At 40.8% G+C, this 27958-nt stretch overlaps 2 protein-coding genes across 3 annotated transcripts in view; one reads left to right on the top strand and one right to left on the bottom strand.

Moving 5' to 3' along the window:
- kifap3a (kinesin-associated protein 3a) overlaps nt 1-6423 on the top strand; it is a 54139-nt gene extending 47716 nt beyond the window's left edge. The window contains exon 20 of one of the 2 annotated variants that reach the window (XM_020049336.2): nt 6345-6423. Coding sequence is in view for 1 of the 2 variants with exons in the window: in XM_020049337.2 (XP_019904896.2) it covers nt 6345-6366 (22 nt within the window). In the remaining variant the exon portion in view is untranslated. The remainder of the gene's footprint in view (nt 1-6344) is intronic. The other variant, XM_020049337.2, reaches the window with a different exon arrangement.
- On the bottom strand, nt 788-27810 carry niban1a (niban apoptosis regulator 1a). The gene is made up of 14 exons (XM_010872493.3): nt 27637-27810; nt 16145-16275; nt 14605-14733; nt 13792-13912; nt 11597-11761; nt 10612-10727; nt 9695-9799; nt 9300-9462; nt 7297-7484; nt 6837-6983; nt 6553-6663; nt 6335-6442; nt 4392-4503; nt 788-2696 (listed from the first exon to the last, which is right to left on the bottom strand). The coding sequence occupies exons 1-14, from the start codon at nt 27689-27691 to the stop codon at nt 1588-1590; spliced, it is 2760 nt and encodes a 919-aa protein (XP_010870795.3). The 5' UTR covers nt 27692-27810; the 3' UTR covers nt 788-1587.
- Nucleotides 27811-27958: the final 148 nt, after the last annotated feature.

The following is a 27958-nucleotide window of genomic DNA, read 5'->3' on the forward strand; positions in this document are numbered from 1 at the left end:
AGGAACTTGACATTTAAACTCAGCCCCAGTAGTCATTCTGTGAATAATGTTCCAAAAGCAAACATATATATTGGATATTTATACTTCATTTAAGGCTATGTTGCTAATAATAAATAAGGTTAATGGAAACAACATTTTATCCTAAATTGTGAGGCTTCTGGAGGGCACCTCCAGGCTCTTACAGAAAAGCCCTTCATATATAAAACACTGCCGTTGACACTCAGACTCATTTGACTGTGGCAGTGCTCTTGATTAAAAATAACAAATTAAAATATTTACTGTGTGTGTGTGTGTGTGTGGGTACACACAAATAAAACACTAATGTACTAATATTTTCCAATATTCTTCATAGTAATTATGCAACCCACTGTAAGGAGCTAGATCATATAAAATTATGCCTCAAATGAAATTAGTTTACAATAGTCAGTTATCAAGTTAATTATTTTTCCTTGGTACCTTACTTCCTATTATCTGTTATGCCCATACTTTAATATAGTACACTTTTCACAAATACAACTGTATACATTCAAACCTGTTTTACTGCCTAAGGTCTAAGTCGCTGCTTCTGGTATATGTGCTGGTGCAACATCACATTAATTCAATCAATCAAATGTATTTTATAAAATACCTTTTTACATCAGTTCTCACAAAGTAATATTACTGATGCCTGAAACCCCAAAGAGCAAGCAACAACAGTTAATGCAGAGTGGCTAGGAAAAACTCCCTAGTAGGGTCCAAAATTAGAAAGAAACCTAGAGAGGAACCAGAATCTGAAGGGGTGGCCAGTCCTCTTCTGGCTGTGCCGGGTTTGGGGCCACATCAATATTTTGCATGATCAGAAGACAAGCAGGTCAATAAATGCAAGTTTGCTGTGAGCAGAGTCCTTACATTTTAACCAGTTTTATACTTGTCTGATGGTTCAGGTTTTTATTTTATTTAGGAAGGTAATCTCAGGCGATAAGAGAAAAAGTCTATCAAATGACAATATCTTTCACAATTGTAGACATTTAAAGACAGGGGCCTTCTCTTGATTCTCTGTGTAGTATCAGTCACTTTTGACTTGGTCCGTTCAGAACCCAAAAGCGCAAGATATTCTCATCTCTAGCATGTACAAACATTTCTTATGAATAGTAGAATATTAGTAGAAAAGTCAGAATGTTGAATATACTTAATTTTAACATACTTTATCTGTTGTCTGTTAATTTTACCCTCATGTGTAAATATTCACACACACTAGTCTGTATATAATTGTCCAGTTATTTTCTCAGATTTAGATTTTTTTAAACAATGGCTTAGTGATGCTGTAGATTTTGGCAAATTGTTTACATATTGTTCATCTCATTCATCATCACAGGAGTTTACTTTTGTTGTGGACATTTAATCTCCTCCTACCAGCCAAAAGCCACATAGGACGGCCAACCGGTGAAGTATGTTTGAATAAAATTGTATTCAGTATTCTGGCTTGTATACATTTACATATACTTGGTCAACATGTTTCAGACTGATGACTAACTATGGTAACGGTCTGGTGTTTAGGCAACTTCACTGGCTGCCTGTCTCTTAAATATTATTAGTACCTGGGTAACCCTAGACCATCTCCTTCACTTCAGAAACCTCCATCACCAGGTTCCGTATCTCCTTCACACAGTCCAGGGTACGGGGGACAGGTTCTGTGGGCTCCCCAGCCTGCAGGTTCTCTTTGGTGGAATCAGAAGGAAAAGTGGCCTGGGTGTCTGGCTGAGGTCGCGGAGGTATTACCTTGATATTGGCTACAGTGACTTCAGAGCTAGCTTCTCTGTCACCTCGACCTGTTGCTTTAGAAATCATGTTTGGGGGAAAGGGGTCACCCTCTGATACTTCTGCAGGTGGCTTAGCTGCGATGCCGACTGGCGATTCACTCTTAGAACCCTCCATCTCTCTGCAGCTCAGGCAAACCTTGACCCCCGATTCATTCTCTGTATCCCACTCTTCATCGTCGTACTTGGTCTCTGATGTGGCGGCACGGCTGGATTCTTCTGGAGTCACAGTTACACCACCAGGGGGCGCTGCTGGGTCACTGTTAAGAGGCCCGCTCTCACCGTCAGTATCTGGCCAGCCTGTAGTAATAGCGAGAGAAGCAATGCCCTCAGCTACTAAATCTTCCATAGCTACTGCGTCGATGGCAGCTACAGGGCTGACAACATGAACAGGGACATTGGATGGATCAGGTACAGTGTCCGCACTTGGGGAAAGGGCGTTGTTTTGTGCTACTGTGGTTCGTAGGTCTGCCACCACCGTCTCCTCCGGCTTCACGCCATCCGCTTGGGCGGGCGTTTCCTCTGTCTCTGCTGAGGGCTGTGTCTGTACTTCCACTGTCTCAGTTGCGACGGGCTGTTTTGCTGTCGTCCCTTCTTCAGCGGTAATTGGAGTGTCTAAGATCTTAGTTTTTGTCTCACAGGCCACCGGTTTACCGACCCTGTTCTCCACCTCTACTAGCTTCTCTACTGGAGAGGCATCAGGGCCAGTACTGGCCTCCAGGGACTCAAGCTCTTCTGCCCCTGACTTGGCCTCCATCTGCCTGGGGTAGCCTAGCCCCCTGGCCGGGCTGCTGGGCGAGGAGGAGGCTGATTTGAGGATAGACTGGCTGGATCGACTCAGGAGGTCTCTGCTGTCTGTCAACAGGTTGTGTTTCTTCAGGCTGGCTGCCTCTTTCACAACTGTAGACCAAACAGAGATGTTTAAAAAGGAAATGTCAAAAAAAAGGAAATGTCCCCATAGCATTCATCTTTAAAAAATAATGGTTACTATATATATATATATATATATATATATATACACACACACACACACACACAGACACACACACACACACACACACAGCTCAAAGAAATTAAGGGAACAGAAGGGTTAGAATTAAGAGACCACTGCAAATTGAACGCTTCTGATCATCACTCAAAACGTTCCTTTTCAACTTTTTTGGAAAGGAAACAAAAAGGTGCAGTGGTCTCTTCATTTTTTCCAGAGCTGTATATTAAAGATCAATAGGTTTACCATACATTGTGTAATTGTTAAATAACGTACAAATGGTCAATGGAAACCCAAATCACCAACCTACTGAAGGCTGGATTCAAACTCACACCGAAAATCTAAGTAAACACTTGAAATCACAGACTGTTCCAACTCATAATGTGACTCAGTAGTGTGTATGGCCCCCACGCGCCTGTATGCACTCCGATGGTGTCCTGGGGGATCTCCTCTCAGACCTGGATCAGGGCATCAGTGAGCTCCTGGACAGTCTGTGGTGGTACTTGGGGGCGTCGGATGCACCGACCCGGGAACTACCTACACACGAGGCCGGGCATTGTCCTGCACCAGGTGGAACCCAGGGCCCACTGCACCAGTGTAAGGTCTGACGGTCTGAGGATTTCATCCAGCAGTCAGGGTACCGTCAGCTAGCATGTGGAGGTCTGTATGACCCTCTAAGGATGTGCCTCCCCAGACCATTACTGACCCACCACCAAACTGGTCATGCAGGATGATGATCTCCAGACTCTTTTCACATGTGCTCAGTGTGAACCTACTCTCAACTGTGAAGAGAATGGGGTGCCAATGGTGGACCTGCCAATTCTGGTGTTCTTTGGCAAATGCCAATCGAGCTGCACAGTGCTGGGCTGGAGCACAGGTCCCACTAGAGGATGTCAGGCCCTCATGCCACCCTCATGGAGTCTGTTTCTGACAGTTTGGTCAGAAACATGCACACCAATAGCCCTTTGTTGGTCAGTTTGTAGGACTCTGGCAGTGCTCCTCCTGTTCCTCCTCGCACAAAGGAGCAGATACCGCTCCTGCTGCTGGGTTGATGCCCTTCTACAGCCCTGTCCAGCTCTCCTGGACAGGGCTGTAGAAGGGCATGTCTGTGCACCTGTTGTCACTTTCATTTGCACCAAAACAGGTGACATTGATTCACAGTCGCTTATGCTTCCTAACTGGACCATATTGTTATCCTTAAAGTTGAATTGACTTGGTGTTAGACTGTGATGATTACGTGTTCACTTCTCTTCCTCACTCAAAACCTTCCTTTTCAACTTTTTTGAAAGGAAAGAAAAAGGTGCAGTGGTCTCTTAATTTTTTCCAGAGCTGTATATAGTGTTTTATCTTATAAACAACTTGTCAAAGTTAAGACCAGAAGGTAGGCTTTAGTTACAGTGAACTAATGTTTCACTATAACTAAGCCAAAAACATCTTTTAACACTTCTTTTAAGTTTGAAAGCTTGAAATGTCTTTCAGCAAACACATTAAAAGTATATGTGTGGTTCAGTTCAGAAGAGAAATGAACATTGTAGTAATGCCCAAAATATATAGTATATTACTTTAGATCTGAGTACAAATGCATTTATATTTAGTAGAAGCAATACCTTTGCTGACTTCCTTGACCAGACACTGCAGCAGAATGTCCTCATAGATATTCTCCACATGGACAAAGTTGGAATAGTCTGCATAGATGAACTGTTCAAGACCCTGCAGCTCCTAAAGAAACAGAAATCCACTTCCATGAGCAGGCATTTCTGAAACAATCATGAGATTTCAGGATAGAAAAAGGCCTGCTATTAGAGGATTATAATGTTTCCTGCTGATGGCTTGTAGCCTTTTAATTGAGGATTTTGAGGATTAATATAAGAGGTATGCTCCTATAAAGACCCACTTCAATTTGCTTAAAATCTGAACCGGATTGTTATTGACCAAATCATACAGTGCAGCCCCTCTTAATGGGTCAAAAGCTCCAGAACAAAAATGTCAATTTATCAACGCCTGTGTGATGCCTTATATAGATAGGTGTCTGGTGCTCAATTTATCTGTGCTCAATTTGGAATATTATTGCAAAGGGTTTTAATACTTATGTATATATAAAATGTCTGTTTCTAAAATTTCTAATTTCTTTTTTGCTTTGTCATTATGGAGTAATGTGTCTAAATTGATGCCAAAAAAATATTTTTTTCAATAATGTATTAAGGCTATAATACAAAACAATGCGGAGTAATAACTTATCATAACATAACGAATGCAGATGCTTCAAAATAGTTGTACTGCATGATACTCACTGTTTTACAGGTGGAAGCCAGGTTATATATACTTGTTATAGTGTTATAGCAGTGTTATAATAGGGAAACATGGTGGGGGCCAGGTTATATGTACTTGTTATAGTGTTATAATACTTTTATAATAGGGAAACATGGTGGGGGCCAGGTTATATATACTTGTTATAGTGTTATAGTAGTGTTATAATAGGGAAACATGGTGGGGGCCAGGTTATATGTACTTGTTATAGTAGTGTTATAATGGGGAAACATGGTGGGGGCCAGGTTATACATACTTGTTATAGTAGTGTTATAGTAGGGAAACATGGTGGGGGCCAGGTTATATATACTTGTTATAGTAGTGTTATAGTAGGGAAACATGGTGGGGGCCAGGTTATACATACTTGTTATAGTAGTGTTATAGTAGGGAAACATGGTGGGGGCCAGGTTATATATACTTGTTATAGTAGTCTTATAATGGGGAAACATGGTGGGGGCCAGGTTATATATACTTGTTATAGTAGTGTTATAGTAGGGAAACATGGTGAGGGCCAGGTTATATATACTTGTTATAGTAGTGTTATAGTAGGGAAACATGGTGGGGGCCAGGTTATATATACTTGTTATAGTAGGGTTATAGTAGGGAAACATGGTGGGGGCCAGGTTATATATACTTGTTATAGTAGTGTTATAGTAGGGAAACATGGTGGGGGCCAGGTTATACATATTTGTTATAGTAGGGTTATAGTAGGGAAACATGGTGGGGGCCAGGTTATATATACTTGTTATAGTAGTGTTATAATGGGGAAACATGGTGGGGGCCAGGTTATATATACTTGTTATAGTGTTATAGTAGGGTTATAGTAGGGAAACATGGTGGGGGCCAGGTTATATATACTTGTTATAGTAGTGTTATAGTAGGGAAACATGGTGGGGGCCAGGTTATATGTACTTGTTATAGTAGTGTTATAATGGGGAAACATGGTGGGGGCCAGGTTATACATACTTGTTATAGTAGGGTTATAGTAGGGAAACATGGTGGGGGCCAGGTTATATATACTTGTTATAGTAGTGTTATAGTAGGGAAACATGGTGGGGGCCAGGTTATATATACTTGTTATAGTGTTATAGTAGGGTTATAGTAGGGAAACATGGTGGGGGCCAGTTTATATATACTTGTTATAGTGTTATAGTAGGGTTATAGTAGGGAAACATGGTGGGGGCCAGGTTATATATACTTGTTATAGTAGCGTGTCAAGGGTAACATAGGTGTATTGTCTCACTGTTTTGCAGGTGGGGGCCATGTTCTTCTTGATGTGAGGCAGAGCGATAACCACCAAGGCCTCCTGAAAGATCTTCTTTCTCACTGTGCTGCTGTCATAGTCATATTGCTGCAAACATGAGTTTTGTCAGCATGTATCAACATTTATTGCCATCAGTACTCATCTCAATAAATTCCTCTGTTAGGTAACAGGTGTGTAGTAATAAATAGGCAGCAGACCTTGAGCACCATGTGCCTGGACTTCTCAGTGGCAGAGCCAACATCATCCGGGTGCTCCTCTATGGCTTTGTAGAACAGCAGCTCAAATGTGTAAGCCGCGTTCTCCACCAGCTGAACGTGAGAAACACCAGTTAACTGGGAAAAGCTCATCGATCAACGACAAGGCCGACACGCTGCGCGTAGCTAATATTATTATTCAGCGTAATCAACTGAGGTCATCGCTTTCTGTCTGACTCACAGACGGAAGTTCGTAGGGAGTCGCGTGGTGTCCATGTCGTGTTTACCTGCTGTAGGTCAATTTGGGCGCTGTGGACCAGGCTGTCGATGTTGGAGAAGCCAAAGCGCTCTTGCAGGTTGTGCAGTTGGTCGTGGAGGGAGTTGATCCTCTGGTAACACTCCAACATGTTGGGCCTCCTCATATCAGCCAGGGCCTGGAGAGGGAGTGCCAGAGAGGGGCATTAGAGGAAAGAGAGGGGAAAGCGGATGACAGAAATGAGTGAGCGAGTGGTGAGACGACGGGCAGGAGAGGGGGAAGGGGATGAGGTTAAGTGAGGAAGAAGAAAAAGAAAACAACAGGAGGCAGAGTTTGAGAAATAGGGAACGAGTGAGAAAGAGCAAAACAGTGGCAACTAATGGCTTAAAAACAAAGGGCAGATCAACAGAGTGTGTGGGGGTCAGGGCATTGAAGAAAGGATAGCTGGGACAGGGTTGTTTATGCAGAAGTGAAGGAGAAGAACACTGCACCTGCTTGAGGTCATCAGTAATAATCCCCTCCTGGAAGTCCTGACACAGTTGCTCCATCTGCATGTCAGTCAGGACTCGTGCCTCCTGGAACCCTGAGCTGATTGGGCCCATCAGCTCCTCTAGTACCGAGGCCAGGTAGGGCTGCACGCACTCCGCACAGAACTTCTCTGCTGGCTCTAATACACTAGCTGCAGGACAGAAATTAATAGATAAATACCAGAAGATACAGAACTGTACATGCCCTCAAAGCCTGTCAGGAAACCTAGTCTGGGATCAGCCTTGTGAAACTGGACCATGGACTTCCTGAAAGGCTGGCTCCAGGCGGTGAAAGTAAGAGACATCCCGTCCACAACAGTTACAACATGGGGGGCCTACAGCGGAGCTCCTTTCATGGAACTGAAAGGACCATGCATGCGTCTCTGTATGCTGTATAGTCAGCATCTTCTCCCAAATTTGACAATGATAAAGTCAAAGCAAAGAGATATACTGAACTCTGCCACTGACATGCGCATTGGTCTCTCATCTTATATACCTGACTGGAGAAAAAGCTAATCACATCTGTATACATAGAGGAAAACAAACTGTACTGCTATGTATAATTATCAGTAATAGAAGAAATGAGATCTGTTAATACCACTACTCATAAAAATAATAATAGGAATACTGTATATTTTGATTTGTGTAATTTGGGTCGTGATGGTTTGTCATTTAGAAAAAGTGTCAGTCTGAAAAAAAGGTTTGAAAACCACTGATCTAGAAAATCACCTTCAGCACATCACAACCTGGTCAGATCGTATGGCTCTTCATATTTTGTTTGGTAAGGAGTTTTCATGGCTTACTTATGAGGGCTTTAGGTATAAGAATAGAAAAAGGTACACACACAAACACACGCAGATTAATCACAATGGAATGCTTTGTTTGGTAGTGAGTGAGAACTGCACAGCCATGGAAACCATTGTCTAGATGTATAGGGGCAGATGTCAACCCCTAACACCTACCCCTCTATAAGTAGAATAGGGGCAGATGTCAACCCCTAACACCTACCCCTCTATAAGTAGAATAGGGGCAGATGTCAACCCCTAACACCTACCCCTCTATAAGTAGAATAGGGGCAGATGTCAACCCTTAACACCTACCGCTCTATAAGTAGAATAGGGGCAGATGTCAACCCCTAAAACCTACCGCTCTATAAGTAGAATAGGGGCAGATATCAACCCCTAACACCTACTGCTCTATAAGTAGAATAGGGGCAGATGTCAACCCCTAACACCTACTGCTCTATAAGTAGAATAGGGGCAGATATCAACCCCTAACACCTACTGCTCTATAAGTAGAATAGGGGCAGATGTAAACCCCTAACACCCACCGCTCTATAAGTAGAATAGGGGCAGATATCAACCCCTAACACCTACCGCTCTATAAGTAGAATAGGGGCAGATGTCAACCCCTAACACCTACCGCTCTATAAGTAGAATAGGGGCAGATATCAAACCCTAACACCTACTATTCTATAAGTAGAATAGGGGCAGATATCAACCCCTAACACCTACTGCTCTATAAGTAGAATAGGGGCAGATATCAACCCCTAACACCTACCGCTCTATAAGTAGAATAGGGGCAGATGTCAACCCCTAACACCTACCGCTCTATAAGTAGAATAGGGGCAGATATCAAACCCTAACACCTACTATTCTATAAGTAGAATAGGGGCAGATATCAACCCCTAACACCTACTGCTCTATAAGTAGAATAGGGGCAGATATCAACCCCTAACACCTACTGCTCTATAAGTAGAATAGGGGCAGATGTCAACCCCTAACACCCACCGCTCTATAAGTAGAATAGGGGCAGATATCAACCCCTAACACCTACTACTCTATAAGTAGAATAGGGGCAGATATCAACCCCTAACACCTACTGCTCTATAAGTAGAATAGGGGCAGATATCAACCCCTAACACCTACCGCTCTATAAGTAGAATAGTTAAGATTAGTTGGCAGTACCTTGAAGCTTTCCCTCCAGGTAAGTTCTGGAGTTTAGGATTTGGTCCATATCGGAGCGCATCAACACCTCCTGCTCTTTTGTTGCCATCATGCACTCTTCCTTCAGAGCAGACAGACCCACCAGCAGATGCTCCTGCACCAGGATATAGGCCTCTTCTACAATCTACAGTGCAGAGAGAGGGGTCAGGAGTTAGGAAACACACATGCATTATTATTGTCATCATTATCATACTTCAATGTAAAGGCTGATTTATGCTTCAGTGTGAAATGCGTCTGCGTAGGACCCGCGGACAGCACAGAGAGACGTCAAAAAGCACGTAGCTACGCGTATATGACAGCTGCAGAGCCGCACAAACAATTATTGGTTGGATTGCGGAGAGGGGGTTTTAACTCACAGCAAACCAGAACCTCTTCCTCTCTGCCTTCTTGACTTTGAGACAAGGCAGTACTTCTTTCTTCAGAGAAGGCAAGAGGTCCTCCATAACCAGGTTGGCCAGGACCTGTAAATACACACACACGTTTTGTGTTTTACTTGTGGTAACCTCAAAAATATCATTTAAAAATCTATCCTCCTAACCCTAATCCCATACAATCTTACATCAAAGAGTTCCAAAAGGCTACTTTATGTAGGGATAGGGATATATCAAACAATTTTGATCTGAAGAAATTGTTTATTGGTATTATGAGTATTATGATGAAGGACTGTTAGATCAGACTTTACATTTTAAGATAACCTACACAGACATTTGGGTCTTACGAATTTGAGGCAAGAGATATTGTCTGTCATGTTTTCTGTCGTGTTTTCTGTCTTGGACTCATTACTTGTTTTTTGAATTCTTTAACACCAGATAATGATTCATTGAGTGCTTAGGGTATTTCTGACAGTGCAGGTAACAGTGACTTGTTAATGAATCTCAACCCCAAATTTTTACCATAAACCCAACTTTGTAACTTTCACCCTAAACATAACCCCTAAGGCAAATCAATCCTTATTCTCCATGGGGACCGGTGAAATGTATTCACAACAACCACTCCTCCTGATTTTTCTATCCTTGTGAGGACTTTTGGTCTTCACACTACCTTTTACTATGTAGGTGGGGTCCTAAATAAATAATCCCATTACAAATCCTACGAAAATTACAGAATAACCCCAACCTTAACACTCCTAACTTCAATCCTAATCTTAACCCACACCCTAACTCCTAAACGGGTAAAGGCATTTTTCCATTATGAGGAAAGAAAAAATGGTGAGACGGACAGTGTTAAGGGAATCAATATCTGATGTGAGTGTAAGAAGCAGACAGTAACCTACCCTGACGTAACTGCCAATCAGCATGTTCCAGGAGTCATAGAAGCCCTTTTCCTGTCTGTAGAGTTGGATCGCTTTAAGGAATGCCTGCACATCAACTGCCTTCTTCTTTAGGAAGTCTGATAGATAGAGAGAGAGAGAGAGAGAGAGAGAGAGAATGGTAGAGGGACATGGAAGAGCATAGAAATGTGTGTGCTTGTAAGAAGGAAATCACACAGTTGCAATTCTTGATTTTTCTTAATAAAACGTGCTTTGTAGAGTGGATGAAAATGTAGGCTGGAGGAAGTTTCCAATGTACCCCATGCACACGAGAGAAGCGAGAGAGCTTGGCAAATAATTGGAATGCTTGTCTGGCTATCCTCCTTGCTTTGGCAAAACTATGCCTTGATATTTAACAGAAAATACATCAGAAGAAGACTTAAGTTGTCAGGCAATTGGAACTCAACCCAGGGCTTAGTTCTTTTTTTACATATATATTATTTTCAGAGGCATTTTTGCTTAATTGATAGAGACAGTGCGGAAAGACAAAGAGCAGTGTCATGGATTCAACCCATTCTAAAGCAGTAAATGTGGATTTGAGTTAGTGGCTCACACAGTGGAACATTCCAGGCCACACCTGGGCTAGGTTCTGACTGACACTACTCCAGGCCACACCTGGGCTAAGTACTGACTGACACTACTCCAGGCCACACCTGGGCTAAGTACTGACTGACACTACTCCAGGCCACACCTGGGCTAAGTTCTGACTGACACTACTCCAGGCCACACCTGGGCTAAGTTCTGACTGACATTACTCCATGCCAAACCTGGGCTAAGTTCTGACTGACACTACTCCAGGCCATACCTGGGCTAAGTTCTGACTGAAAAATACTCCAGTTCAAACCTGGGCTAAGTACTGACTGACACTACTCTAGGCCAGCAAAAACATTATCAAAGTCATGCCTGTGCATATCTGCTACCACGGTAACTGTTTGTACCGGCTCGTTACCTTGGTTCTGGTGGCGGATGCAGTCGAAGAGTATGGAGAGGAAGGCAGCTTGTCGTTCCTCCCTTCGGAAGCAGAAGTAGTAATCCCTGCGATACGGAAGTCTGAGGTACACTGGGAACTTGCCAGGCATTCCGGTTACAGGAGGGGCAAACTCCTCATTCACATCTGCATTGGAAACGCACATAACATTATGTTGGTCATTCACATGCCTGTTATTATTTGCAATGCGGTCTCAGGGGAATACGTAATATGTAATACGTTAGTCTTGACACCTGATTTCACATGATATGTTACGTTAGGTTACATTACAATGTGCTACCAAAACGTATGATACATAACGAACACTACTAAGATGTATCATATATTAAGAATGCTACTAAGATGTATCATATATTACGAACGCTACTGAAACGTATCATATATTACGAACATTACTAAAACATCATATATAACAAATGCTACAAAAATGTATCATATATTACAAATTCATATAAAACATATACCATTGACAGTATGTGACACACATACATAAAATGCAAACAGACACACACACATACAAACGTACATGTCTGCGCACCACCTGATTTTGCAGGAGAAACACACTGGCTATTCCAAAAGATAAAACATATGAGAACCAACTATCTGTTTTTAGGCTAGTGTTCATCAATCAGTGAGGAAATGGTATGATAATGTGTAAGAAAAAAGCCCAGCCTTTATCTCTGTCTGTGCAATGCAATTCAAATGTATGCACACAGACTGGAGTCCCTATTTTCCTACTCCCATTCAGGCAGGTTTGAACAAGAAATACTGTTTTGTTTGTGTATTTGTATTGGGATTTCCAACTGTAACTCACTTTTCCATCTTAGCAACAAAAAGTGTGTGTAACATTGCCTGCACACGTACACACACTCAGAGTACTAATAGGGAATCCATGGTTGGTGCGTCTAGCTACAGAATGTCATAATACAGTGTAAATACTAGACATTGCCTTTGCCAGCTCAATCATGCTACATATGGATGTCCATTAAAAGGGTGTGTCCAATACCTGACATTCTCAGTCCCAGCGCTAGGACAAACGTATTGAACAGGCATTTGATTTCTAATGGGCGGGCACGTCTATCCTACTTACCGATATTGATTAGTAACTGCAGCATGACGGACGGAACACTAATAATTTTAGCATGCATGGCTTACTACAGCCATATAATAGGAAAATACATAGCTGTCAATCAAATTTAAATGCTTTTACTAACTACAGTTGTTACACATTCTTTGTAGCATAATGTTCAAATAATTTAATACAGCATCTCTGATCGCTTTTGCAGTTCAAGGCAAGATAGCTACATTCCCAACAGTAATTAGTGAAGTACCCTATTGGCAAACATTGAAAATGTAACTGTCTCTATAAAACCAGAACAGTATTTTACAGGCTATATGCCTGCCATGCCATACTGTGTTTGCACCAATAACTATTTGTGACGTTTAGGCTACTGATTCTTTTTGAAAACAGCCAAATATTAACGGCATAGCCAACAGCACTGTCAGTAGTTATGAAATAAATCTTCTAGTACCGAGTAATTATTTGATGAAGTCATCAATGTTTTGCGATTATTAGCGACATTAAAAGGTTAAGTAGCGTATCATTAATTTCCATTTCTGAAATTTCTGTGAAAATGTTAATATTGTCAGCTAGTTGGTTAGCGATGTAGCTTAACCAACAACAAAATACATATTAAATACATTATATTACATAACATTTTGTAACATATAACAGATCACAGTCTTCTCTGAAGTGTCAACTAGAAAGTTTTAGCTACCTTTCTTGCCTTCCAGTAAAGAGAAAAGGACTGATCAACGTCATATTACATGATGTCTGGTCTGCCGCACAAAATAATTTCACGACTTGCAACTTGTCTTGTACTACTCCAATTAAAATCTGCGCAAATGCAGCGTGTTTTAGTATTTCATAAGTCTGAAACCCTGTCAGTCAAATATAGTTTACATTTATATATTCACAAAATATATGTTTGAATTAATTACAACTTAATTTTTTTTTATTATTATACATACATCCTTGTTAAAAGTCAATCATCCAAATTTCCATTCAACCATGTTTTTTATTTGGGGGGGCAGAGAAGTTCTGTAGAGCGGGCACTGCCCCCCAGTGCCCCCTGTGCCGCCAGGTCTGGACTCACCGCTGGTTTCAGAAACAGGAAAGCATTCATCCACCATGGCCATGTACTTCTCCTCAGTGGTGAGCACGGCACCCCCTGTTGGCAGCAGCGTGTGGCGCGGGGGTGAGCCCTTAATAAAGGTCTAAAACAGAGCAGAACAACACCTTAGCGTAAATTAGCTTTTTCTGTCATTTATTTCCATCAAACAGTTTTCCCTCCACACATACCACTTTTTGCCAGACCACGGAGCCGGCCAAGAAGAGCAAATGTCTCTTACTGAATGAGTGACTGAATGACTGACTTTTGTTGTGCCATGAAATAAAATAGCTATGGCAGGGTAAAGTTAATCTTCAGTCTTGCTAGTAATTGCTCAATTCTTATGACTACTCCAAGTAGTAAGTTAGTAGATAGGTCTACTAGTAGCCTATTCCTGGCATATAAGCTGTTAAAACAGCCAGTGGCAAAAGCCATACAGTTCATAGATGCTATTTGGTGGAAGTAAACTTAATAAGAAACGTTAGTCAGTTTAACACAATGCTTAATGGTGTATAGGTAAATATTGAAACTTGCTGTGATGTTAATGCGTGACAAGACTATCTAATGTCGAGACACTATACCGACATACGGCATCCGTATATCTTCATGGTGTAGTGGTTAAAGACTCAGCCTCTCACATGGGAGACCCAGGTTTGAATCTAGTAAGGGCAACAACATTCATCCCTTCAGATCATGGCTGAACTACGCTTGCCTGGTTCCTTCTCTTGATCAACCATTCAGATAAAGGCACATTGACTAGGTCCTCATTTGGGCTGTTATAATAGGCTTCTCACTCACCTCAATGCTGTCGTGGCACTCCAGGCTGTAGTTAGCACGCGCCACCATGTACCGTGGCTTCCATTTCCTGGTGTCATCAAACAGGAGCACATGTTCCTCATAGAGAACCTTCCCTGACTTCGGGGGGGCCTGGATCAATACAGAGATTTTGTTTTTATTTCGTGCCCTCGATGGATCCAGGCGAACAGAAATGGCAATCAAAGTAGAGGAACATTGAACCCTAGAGTGACCAGACGTCCCTATTGTGTCCCCGGAAATGTCCCAATTTTTAAATGCGGTTTGACTGTTGTGGAAAACAGGAAAACTCGAAAGCAATGTCAAGTGAATCCACTACATCACCAGAAATGTCTTTTCAAGCCAGGTTTCAATCGTTTGAGATACTAGCTAGTGATGATAATGTCACAATTCTTTAAATCGATAAATGATCTGTGCTATAAGATTTTTAATAAGTTATGCTAGCTAATGTTTGCTATATAGACTAAGTTAACTGGCTAAGTTAACATGGTAGCTAGGTTAAAGAACTTTCACATGGAAACATGCAGTGGATGGGCTATTTTGAAAAAATTATTATATTAAATAAATGCACAATTGATTATGATAACATTTGTTTGTAAATTGCAATTTGAAATAGTTTGGCATTATAATAAATAGTGTAAAGATATATTTTCATGGATAACTTTAGCATAATGTTTTCTGTTAGAGAGTGGAGAGGAAGGAGAGGAGGAACACTGGATAGGAAGAGTGAGGGAGATAGATAGTTAAAGATATGATTACAGAGCCTGCCAATATATTATTCCAAACAATGTTTCTGAGATAAAATACAAAATGCAATGGGAATCTGTTAACCAAAGTATTTTATCTAATAGTGTACTATTTATTAATATAGATTGGAGTAAGGAGAAGAGAGTGAGAAAGAAAAATGAAGAGAGTCAAAAGATGAAGCGTGGAGAGTGTTGAAGAGTCAGGTGGAAAGGTGAAGGGAATGGAAGGAAAGAAAGAGAAGGAAGAAAAGTGAAGAAGAGGAGAAAGATTGTAGGGGAAGAAAAGGTTAAGACTGTAAGAAGGGTGACACAAGCAAGTGAAGAAGAGGAGAAAGATTGTAGGGGAAGAAAAGGTTAAGACTGTAAGAAGGGTGACACAAGCAATCCAGAAGAAAATACATTCTTCTGAGAAATATACAGATTAGGTAAGTATATTATGTAGTTACCAATCTCGTCATGTTATTTATTTATTATGTTAAGTATTTCACATATCCTACTGTCTCTTCTCAATTTTGCTGATGTTCTCTTCTGCTCCTATTCAATCCAGACTACCAGGACCACTGGATGGCTGTCCAGACCTGACAGTTCTGTCTGTAGTGTTTCTGTAATAGTGTTTTCTCAGTCTATCATAGTGTGCCTGTTAAACGAATACATGAAACCGGAACTCTCCCCCTTTTTTATATCATAGATGATAACATTGGATATTTTAATGATATATTGACCGCTGAATTGAAAATGCACACATTCACAGACACACACACACACAAAACCCTCCTTACCTTTTGTTTGAGGAGCTGTCTTTTTTTCTCTTTCTGTTGCTCCAGCTCATCCCGGATGTGGGAAAAAAAAGCCACAGGGTGCTGTCTCCTGTAGTGGTGGCTGAACTCTTTCAGTGTCGCTTCGGCACAATCTAAAAACAACACCACACCAACAGACAGTTCCTATTAGCATCACGCGGCGGCATGTGAAATACAAATACAGTATAGAGTGACTAACTATTAGAATGATTGGTGGAGACAGTGGAGGGAGCGGAGAGCAACACAAGGATCATTCACAGGGATTGTGTGATGAATAGCGCTGTCATTAAGTGAAACATTGGAGTCTGTTTCATAAGGTACCCTTCCTTTCAACATTGCAGCCTTTATATGCTTGTGTCTCTCGTGTAGTCTAGCCACAACATGCCGAGTTTACCAAAACAACAGTTGAGCCCATCAGTGTTTTTCCACTGTGAGCTTGTACAGTGTCATTTTTCACTACATCCACACTTCCAAGAAAAGTTCCTCAAGACGTTTAAACGGACAGACATAACCCAGGTGACATATAGTCTGTGTAGGTCGGCGATCACATCACAGCACGCAGAGCGTAGAGGCTGCATTCGACAGTTGTTAATGTTCATTACTGTCTCTCTCCGTTTCTCCTCTCTCTCCAAGGGTTGCGTGAGTAAGTAATTGGACGTATGTACATGTCCAATCAGACTGTGCAGCCAGTCATGCGGAGCTCCGGTCCAAGGACACCAGACTACCCACTCAGCATCAACCAGATTCCTTTCACACACACAAACACACACACACTGCTTTACATTCTACATGCTGCTCTACCTCCCTCTGCAGACTGTCAGATCAGAAGACTACACACAAACAGTCTCTCGTTTCACTTTAGTTTCCATTCAATGGACTAATCATTCCCAGGATTCGATGCCTTAGAATCTGATTCTGTGGAAAAAAGGAAAACGCACAGACCAGGTCATATAACCACTGAACACCAGAGCTCATGGCCCCCGGTTATAACCGGATAGACCCCACGGTAATGAATATGACACAATCCTTGAGCAACTTTACAGAGCAACTTACATCAGCATTGTAAACTCATAAAATGACAGATGCCAAAGTGGAATGAAAGCTGATCGAAACTGTGTTTTTTAAATCTAGATATAATTGGTGTTTCTGTGTGTGTGTGTGTGTTTGTGTTGGGGGGGGTGTGATGCAGGAGACAGGAGTGAGTGACCACACAGCCTGGTGCATCACTATGGAAACAGTAATAAAGGGCGAAAGGAGGCCAAACGTATCCTCTACCTACCGCAACTATTCCAAAACTCTTCCATTCTGGGGACTACAAAATCACAGTCAAAAGTGCTTAAGGACCACATTAAGTGGGGTTGCCAAATTAATTACATGGAATATCTTTTTTCCTTCTTTTATCTGTGAAAGTAACCAATACAAACATATTATAATTATTCTAAACCACGTGCATTATGCAAAATGTTTGTAAAATTGCATACCATTGACATATGTAACTGTTATTATTTATGACTGTTATGACTGCTCTACCTGTAAACAGTCTCACATTATTCACTCATCTTGGCCCTGTATCAGCTACTTAAGACAGAGTGGATTTACTGCTGTAGCTCAATGACATTCCTGTGTTATTCCCTTCAAAGACATTTCCAGGGTGAAATTAATCACAAATGCCTTGAAGAGACTTGGAGTTAGTATTTGCCTTCCACATTGCAATACACACATTGCTTTAACTTTTCTCCGGTTGAAATACATTATTTCAACAATTATTTAATCCAATTGCTCTTTTAAGATAAACACTTAACCATTTGATAAATGATCAACCTTTTAAGTAAACTGGTTTCTCTACTAAAGCTTTTGAACAGTAAAATGAAAATGTATTTCTGTAAATTAGCACCATTATTTACAATATACTGTTATGATGACTATTATGATTTAACCCAATCAGGACATAATTTACTGTGATGTAAATAAGATGACATCACATCACAGAATTTAAAATCAATACATTTACACTACATTTTGTTCATGAATGAATTTTTCATCATCACACTTTGAATCAAACATATAAATAGAAATTATGAACATGTGATGATCAGTAACACAAGTATATTGCCTACTGCAAAAATAGTCTAGTGTTCTGTCATTTACAGTAGTATAGCATATTACATTCAAATGGCAATTTTAAAAAATAGATTACCAATAGATTAACTAGTCGGTAAAAATGTATTCATTCAGAAGAGAACTCAATAAATAACTAAAGACGCTTCCTACCTGACACAGGCAATGTTTTTAGCTGTTGTTTGCTCTTAGGGTAAAATGAAAATGTATTTCTGTAAATTAGCACCATTATTTACAATATACTGTTGTGATGACTATTATGATTTAACCCAATCAGGACATAATTTACTGTGATGTAAATAAGATGACATCACATCACAGAATTTAAAATCAATACATTTACACTACATTTTGTTCATGAATGAAGTTTTCATCATCACACTTTGAATCAAACATATAAATAGAAATTATGAACATGTGATGATCAGTAACACAAGTATATTGCCTACTGCAAAAATAGTCTAGTGTTCTGTCATTTACAGTAGTATGGCATATTACATTCAAATGGCAATTTTAAAAAATAGATTACCAATAGATTAACTAGTCGGTAAAAATGTATTCATTCAGAAGAGAACTCAATAAATAACTAAAGACGCTTCCTACCTGACACAGGCAATGTTTTTAGCTGTTGTTTGCTCTTAGGGTTTTAGGCTGGGTATCTGTATAACTGTTGTTAAAAAGTATTATAATATACGTTGTGTTTTATGGTAGTATTAAGACCCACGTCAGTTACCTATCATACACGTAACTGTTTCTCTGTCTCTTGTTTCTAAATTGTCTCAATAAAGTACAAAATGCTGCTGGAAATCCCAACATCCCTTATCCCAAAATACAAACAAATATTTTTTCTCAACACTTTTGCAAAAACAAAAATTCAGATAGAAAAAACATTTGTGGTTTCAGAGTACGTCAAGTCTGATTTTATGGAAAACCCTTTCAGTGTAACATTACAATAAAATTGGGTTTACTTTCAAACCCCCTTCAGTCACCAGATAGCTTGGGAGCCTTACTCTCTATGGTTTCATTCAACAAATCAGTGTTTTTACTTGGCTCAACCTGTTTGAGGGTGTGTGTGGGTGTGTAGGCCACCATTCTCTAAGTGTGTTTAGTGTTGGTGTTGGGACAGGCTGGACCAACAGGTCTCTCCAGTGAAGCAGGGTTTAGTGTTCTCCACAGAACAATCCTACCATAGCACAGCTCTCGGGCAGAGCTAGCACTCAACCTAATACAACCTAATCTATATATAAATGATCTAGAGTAAAGACACTAAGGCATACTTGATATTCATGACACAATAAAAGGAAAGTGAATGTTTCAAACTAACAAATTAGTCTGTAATGTCTCATCCAGTCATTGTTTCACTACAATTCTTTAGGAAGCTCCAAAGTAGTGTGTGTGTCATTGTCTGCTGGCAGTAAACACAGCTTTTGCATGTCTTTTGTGCTTTGAAAGGGAAGATAATAATAAACACAATCTGGCCCTGGTGGTTTTGCATACAGCAATCAGGCTGGCCAAGCCAGACATCGTATTGTTCACTCACAGGGACTTCACCCCCGTGGGTGAATGGTGGCGCTGGAGAAGGCAAATCTCAAAAGGCTTTACCATTATTTCATCCATCCACAAGCCCATATGCATCATGCATCATATGTAAAGGAGGATCACACAATAATTCTGGGCTGTTTTGCTCAATTGAGATGTGAGGTGCACTGCTGGTTAGGGTCGTGACCTACTTCTCCACATCAGTTAGTAAAAGCAATTGTTTCTGTTTGATGACGTCAGTGATGCATGGATTGTGCCACAGGATGTTTCCACCAGGCTTAAGCAGTAGTAGCGTTTGCCTGTAGGTGATCTGTACAATAAACGAAGATATTCTCTCAGTGCCACTGGATACTGTGATAATGTCCAATTTCCACAAACATATATGCGGCCTGTGCAGACGAGTAAAATAGGGCTTGTGTACTAGGGCTTGTGTACTCCTGGTCTTAGCCACACCTGTCCCAGAGCTTCTGATAATGGTTTCACCCCTAGCTAGATTTATCTTTATATCTCATTCCTTCTCATTCTAACCCAATAACTCTGAAAGTGGAAGAGTGTCCAACTATTCATCTATGACTACAACTGGTTGTTCTGTGTGATAAATCTTGATAGTGATAGTTGATAAGTCTTATTTAGGACATCTGTCTATGCACCTTAACTCTCCTCACCCTCCTTCTTCACTTCCAATAAACATGGCATTGTTATAGCAGTGTGGCCCTCCTTGCAGTCGTCATACATAAGTAACTGGGAGATCCGGATATTTATGATCTGCACCGGGTTTCCATCACACAACAATATGAACCATATGAACCATAACCATAACTCATAATTGACATGATTCTGATTAGGTTTTACCAGCTGGTGTTCCTTACCTGTTTGGCCTTAGGATTATTAGAAGTAGTATGTACCACTACAATCAGATTTGTTTGGCTATGTTCAATTAAAATGAAAAGAGAGTCCCTTTCACTTATACAGTTTAGTCATTTAGCAGATGCTCTTATCCAGAACGACAACAGCTGCCAAAGACTCCTGCGCTACAATATCAATCACACCATGACGCAATTAAATAGTCAAAAAAGGTGTAAAAACTGCTACAGATGCTGTATCTTCATTTCATAATTGTGTTGTTGTGAGGAGTTTCTAGCCATCATGTTTTCGTTCTGATCTTTGGTTTAGCATCTGTACTTCTGATCTTTGGTTCAGCATCTGTACTTCTAACAATCACCCTTTGTATGGGTGTTAATTTGTTTTGTGTACTGTATATAGAGCTGACCACTCAATCACCTATATGCCCATCTATATCCCCACCACAAGGCAGAACAGCTTCAATGCGCTTTGGCATAGATTCTACACGTCTCTGGAACTCTACTGGAGGGATGGATCACCCAAACACATCACACTCCCTAGATCACCCAAACACATCATACTCCCTAGATCAGTGGTTCCCAACCAGGTGTACTAGGACACTCCCTAGAACACATCACACTCCCTAGAACACCCAAACACAGCACACTCCCTAGATCACCCAAACACAGCACACTCCCTAGATCACCCAAACACAGCACACTCCCTAGATCACCCAAAAACATCACACTCCCTAGATCACCCAAACACATCATACTCCCTAGATCAGTGGTTCCCAACCAGGGGTACTAGGACACTCCCTAGAACACATCACACTCCCTAGAACACCCAAACACATCACACTCCCTAGAACACCCAAACACAGCACACTCCCTAGATCACCCAAACACATCATACTCTCTAGATCAGTGGTTCCCAACCAGGGGTACTAGGACACTCCCTAGAACACATCACACTCCCTAGAACACCCAAACACAGCACACTCCCTAGATCACCCAAACACAGCACACTCCCTAGATCACCCAAACACAGCACACTTCCTAGATCACCCAAACACAGCACACTCCCTAGATCACCCAAACACATCACACTCCCTAGATCACCCAAACACATCATACTCCCTAGATCAGTGGTTCCCAACCAGGGGTACTAGGACACTCCCTAGAACACATCACACTCCCTAGATCCCCCAAACACATCATACTCCCTAGATCAGTGGTTCCCAACCAGGGGTACTAGGACACTCCCTAGAACACATCACACTCCCTAGATCCCCCAAACACATCATACTCCCTAGATCAGTGGTTCCCAACCAGGGGTACTAGGACACTCCCTAGAACACATCACACTCCCTAGAACACCCAAACACAGCACACTCCCTAGATCACCCAAACACAGCACACTTCCTAGATCACCAAAACACAGCACACTCCCTAGATCAGCTGAATGCAGCAAACAATCACCTGAATTTTGAATACCTGTGCAGGCACCATCCTATATATTTCAGTTCAGTACCCCTGTTTGTTTGCGAGGTATTGCCCCTTTTGTACTGTTTCTCTCAGCAGACTGTCTACCTGTGTTTTTTATTCCTGCTCCCTGCCTCTAGACTTCGACACCTGCCCTGTGTTCTGTAGCTTGGTTTAATAAGCAGTGCTTCTGTGCTTGGATCCGAATCTCCATGTCTCCAAATTTGCTAATGTAATTTTCATGACTGTATATATCTGTTTTATCTTGTTTTTCAGACCTGGCCTTCATGAGCCAGTAAGAATGATGTCAGACAATCAGAAATGGCTCAATTAGGGCTCTCTACCCACAAATTTCCCACAACACTTCAAAGCTATCTGGCCATGGTACTCAGCATGATGACTGGTTGCTCTAGTTTTCATAGGCAATGGAGACATCCTGTAACGCATCTGCTTTTGTATGTTAACAAATTTATACAAAAAGAATCCTCCAAGTGAAATCCCAGATCTCGTAGGTCAGGGGTGTCAAACCGGTTCCACGGAGGGCCGAGTGTCTGCAGGTCTTTGGGTTTTCCTTTAAATTGGTTCCCAGGTCAGACCTGAACAACCAGGTGGGGGTAGAAATTAACCAATTAGTGAACTCATTAATCAATCAGGTACAAGGTGAGAGCGAAAACCTGCAGACACTCGGCCCTCCGTGGAACCGGTTTGACACCTGTGTCGTAGGTCATGACATTGACAATGTTAGCTAGCACAGGTTGTCTGCAGAAAACTGCACACATGGAAGCGATCAAAGTCACTGTTTCAATTTAAAATTAGAATTATTTTAAACCCAAAAAAATACTGTGTGAGTTTGTCAATGCAGAAGAGAGATTTTTTTCTTCTCATTAAGACCAATATGTAGACAAAAAGTTTTAGGCATTTGCTTGAATGCCTGCTACATTAGGTTCTGTTCCCCCAAACACCAATCACTGCATTGTAACTTTTTTTGTTTAACAGCTGAGCATACAACACTTACAGCAGCTAAACATACAGTATAACAGCAGTTGAGTGTACATTGTACAAACCCGATTCCAAAAAAGTTGGGACACTGTACAAATTGTGAGTAAAAAAGGAATGGAATAATTTACAAATCTTATAAACTTGTATTTTATTCACAATAGAATATAGATGACATATCAAATGTTTAAACTGAGAAAATGTATCACTTTAAGGGAAAAATAAGTTGATTTTAAAATTCATGGGATTAACACATCTCAAAAAAGTTGGGACAAGGCCATGTTTACCACTGTGTGGCATCCCCTCTTCTTGTTATAACAGACTGCAAACATCTAGGGACTGAGGAGACAAGTTGCTCAAGTTGATGAATAGGAATGTTGTCCCATTCTTGTCTAATAAAGGCTTCTAGTTGCTCAACTGTCTTAGGTCTACTTTGTCGCATCTTCCTCTTTATGATGCGCCAAATGTTTTCTATGGGTGAAAGATCTGGACTGCAGGCTGGCAATTTCAGTACCCGGATCCTTCTTCTATGCAGCCATGACATTGTAATTGATGCAGTATGTGGTCTGGCATTGTCATGTTGGAAAATGCAAGGTCTTCCCTGAAAGAGACAACGTCTGGATGGGAGCATATGTTGTTCTAGAACTGGGATATAACTGTCAGCATTGATGGTGCCTTTCCAGATGGGTAGGCTGCCCATGCCACACGCACTCATGCAACCCCATACCATCAGAGATGCAGGCTTCTGAACTGAGCGCTGATAACAACTTGGGTTGTCCTTGTCCTCCTTAGTCCGGATGACATGGCGTCCCAGTTTTCCAAAATGAACTTCAAATTTTGATTCGTCTGACCACAGAACACTTTTCCACTTTGCCACAGTCCATTTTAAATGATCCATGGCCCAGAGAAAACGCCTGCACTTCTGGATCCTGTTTAGATACGGCTTCTTTTTTGACCTATAGAGTTTTAGCCGGACAAAGCGAATGGCACAGTGGATTGTGTTCACGACAATGTTTTCTGGAAGTATTCCTGAGCCCATGTTGTGATTTCCATTACAGTATCATTCCTGTATGTGATGAAGTGCCGTCTGAGGGCCCGAAGATCACGGGCATCCAGTATGGATTTCCGACCTTGACCCTTATGCACAGAGATTGTTCCAGATTCTCTGAATCTTTGGATGATATTATGCACTGTAGATGATGATAACTTCAAACTCTTTGCAATTTTTCTCTGAGAAACTCTTTTCTGATACTGCTCCACTATTTTTCGCCGCAGCATTGGGGGAATTGGTGATCCTCTGCCCCTCATGACTTCTGAGAGACACTGCCACTCTGAGAGGCTCTTTTTATACCCAATCATGTTGCCAATTGACCTAATAAGTTGCAAATTGGTCCTCCAGCTGTTCCTTATCTGTACATTAAAACTTTTAGGCCTCTTATTGCTACCTGTCCCAACTTTTTTGTTGAGCCAATATTTGGCATGACATTACAAAATGTCTCACATTCAACATTCGATATGTTCTCTATCTTCTATTGTGAATAAAATAAAAGTTTATGAGATTTGTAAATTATTCCATTCCTTTTTTACTCACAATTTGTACAGTGTCCCAACTTTTTTGGAATTGGTTTTGTAATAGCAACTTAATATAACATTGACTTGGGGTAGAACAAAGTGGTAACTGCTTCATTAAAATAGTTAATTGTAATATAATAATAATGTTACCACAATAGCTGTAGTTAGATTACAAAATGAACATTTAATTTAGTGTTGCCCAAAGTTTCTTTTTCTTAGATATGAATTGGCTGACTAAAGATTGGCTATAATTTACATACAAATTTGATGTAACGACCATGTACATAATAAAATATCTGAAATCCAGCTACATTTGTAGCCACAGCTCACTATATACTGATTGGCTATAATTAAAAGATAAATACTCAGTAAAGTCACTCCGAAGAATGATAGGGTTAGTCCCACTAAAGCCAAATAAAATGGTTGTTGTGTCAAGCTAATGTGCACTCTGAGTGTAACCAATGTGAAACGACCAGGAATTTAACCGCTTCGTATTGGTTGCATTTCAGTCATTGACGTCACCTGCTCATTGGTGTTACTTGATACCTTCAGACTCACAATAAGGGTCTGTCATTTAGTTATGAGAGATGCTTCAAGTATTATGGTATATTGGCAGGTTTTCAAGTAGTGAGTCATTTATAATTATAAAGTCTATTCATAAGCTACAACAGGACATCACCCCACATGCAATTCAGGTTCCTGGAAACGCTAGCTCAAATAAACACTGCACCCTCAGTGGTATCCCTTGTAAGCAAAAGTTCCACCTTTAGAGGAAAGTGAAACAGCTTAACATGAGTTCCACTTTTTGGACGTTAATATGCCACATTTACTGAATTGGTTGAACAGTACAGAACAGAACATGCTCGGACAGCTCATTATAATTTTATTCTGAAAATGGGCAGGGATTCTGCTGTCTTAGTTTCAAGAGAGTCACCGCGTTTATGTTTCCAGAGAATAATAGGGAGTTTTCCAGGGATCCGCCAATGTTCTTTAGACCCTGGGAGTGAACACTGTGGAGTTGTCAGCCATGGAAAGTGGATTTCCTCCAGAGAAAGAGCAGCTCCTTCTAGTCTAAGTTGAACTTAAGTGGGAGGGATTACTTTTAAACTGAGATGTTTGCCAGGCACACAGATATGCGTTTGGTCACATCGGCTTCTTAAGCGAGGGAAGTTGTTGATTGCCATCCACATAGAAATGAATGGAGAGACATGGTGTATAGAAAGCAGTAAAAAGGGCCTGTAATCTCTCCACCATAGGGGCAACCCCTGAACTATTAAAGTAAGACATAATGAACCCAAGGTTCTTTAAAATAGTATTTCATTAAGTCTTTATGCAAATCTCAAATGTATTATTAATTTCAGATTATACAGATCACACAGGAGATATATGTCATTCCCTGTTAATGCAGGGAATGACATGGTCAAAGCTGAACATAAGAATGCAATATCCAATAGCGCCCTGCCAACAAACACACACACACACACACGCAGACAGAAATAATCCTTTGTCAACTGTCCCCACCTATTTGTTTCTCAATAGTCACCAACCTAAAAAGAGGAATGTAAAACAAGTCCAGGAACTTTCTGACTCCCTCTCACTTTTCAGCTGCCTGCATCGCTAGAATAAGGGGGTGACCTAACCTGATAAATAACTGAATGTTGTCTTGGGTGACAAATAATTGAATATTGTCTTGGGTGACACTAAAATTCCATTAGTTATTCAAAATCTGAATGTTACTGGATCGTTTTACATATTAGGGTACCCTCAGGTGTTAGTCAAACATTTAACACAGAATAATCAATTTCCTTTTATTCCCTATAGCACAGGGAGTATGTCAGTAACAATGACGCAGACGAGGATTAGATTCCCAAAGGGGACCAGTACGAGAAAGAAAATTAAATCAATGTCCTCACTACTGCAAGTTGTTCTGTTTAACGGTGCATGCTGAATCACTGAAATGTTCATCTTCCATCCATTTGTTTAATTTTCCAACCATTTTCCTAAGTTATTTTTAGTTTTCAACTTGTTTTTATTTTATTTTATTATAATCCCTAACCGTCGCAATTTAAGCAGCTCCTATGCCCAACCTGGTCTCAGGGGTGGCTCAACAACTGTCTTTATTTAACACGCTGGTAATAACTAATATTAATTTTGACTTAACTTCTGATTCACGAGCTCATCCATCACTAGACGAGCCAGCTATTCCTCCACAGGAGTATGATCGACATACCTGATAATACATAGAATAAGGAAATACCAAGCATGCTTTAAATGTCTGAGGTAGGGACATATGGGTCACGTGTAGGACGAATAATAATCTGGCTGAGTTAACAGAACATTTATATTTACTAAATTGTATTCTCTGGAGAGTTAAATGAACTGCCAGAAATGTCAGCAAATTAATTCCATCTAGTCTAGGCTATTGCAATATTATTGTCCCCAAATTACTTAATCAGTGGAAGCGTGCTGCGATGACAACTTGGAAAGGATGATGTTCCATGCAAGTGGGGCAATATCTAGCTTTTACTGAACCAGCATATATCATGTCAATGGGAATCGTGCTATAAGATCTACAGCATAACACTACAATAGTATACCAGTTCAACAGTATCTCGATGTGAATCTTACAATAAAAAAGGTAAATACATTTCTTTATAAGATGTGTCAGCAGAAAAACGATCGAGGGGTATAATCTTTCCGTTCTTAACGGAATTGCCACCGCGCCCGGAGTGGAAAGAAAAGCACAGGCGCCCATAATCGTTAAGGATAAGCGTTATTTTTCCTCGTAAATTGTTAAATTTGCTAGTCAGTATGGGAAAATGGGGGGAAAGAACTTCCCCATTCCTACCGGAGTTGCTACGGTGTCTGGAGCAAAGTGCTAATTAAGAGCGCGCCAATCGTTTTAGAAAAGCGTTCATTTACCTCGTATGTAGTTGGATGTGTTTTCATCCAAGAGACTGGACGGTGTTGCCCCCATGGTTATGAGCTGGTTATGTCGAAGTGTCTGCTTTCCGCAGGTATAGTTAACTTCTCAGGTGTAGTGTGCTATAAATCGTAGTGCCGCACGGTGGAGTTGTCTGTCACACTCACGTTGCATACACACGCACACAATCTTTCGCTTTCTCAGTAACTTTCCTTCAATTGCTGGCAGGCGTGCATACAGAAAGAAAATACACCAGCTGTTATCGCACAAGCGACCTCCACATTTAATACATTTAACCTCTTAACACCGGTCGTAAATATT

The sequence above is a fragment of the Esox lucius genome, chromosome 8 (assembly GCF_011004845.1).
Source record: "Esox lucius isolate fEsoLuc1 chromosome 8, fEsoLuc1.pri, whole genome shotgun sequence".
Classification (NCBI taxonomy): domain Eukaryota; kingdom Metazoa; phylum Chordata; class Actinopteri; order Esociformes; family Esocidae; genus Esox; species Esox lucius.

What these genes read in the sequence shown, in the direction of transcription:
- niban1a (XM_010872493.3), bottom strand. Translation starts at nt 27,691, where the DNA reads ATGGGGGCAACACCGTCCAGTCTCTTGGATGAAAACACATCCAACTAC. An exon ending in CCAGGCACATGGTGCTCAAG is followed by an intron (nt 6,443 to 6,552) that starts GTCTGCTGCCTA and finishes TCATGTTTGCAG; the next exon opens with CAATATGACTATGACAGCAG. An exon ending in GGTCAAGGAAGTCAGCAAAG is followed by an intron (nt 2,697 to 4,391) that starts GTATTGCTTCTA and finishes TTTGGTCTACAG; the next exon opens with TTGTGAAAGAGGCAGCCAGC.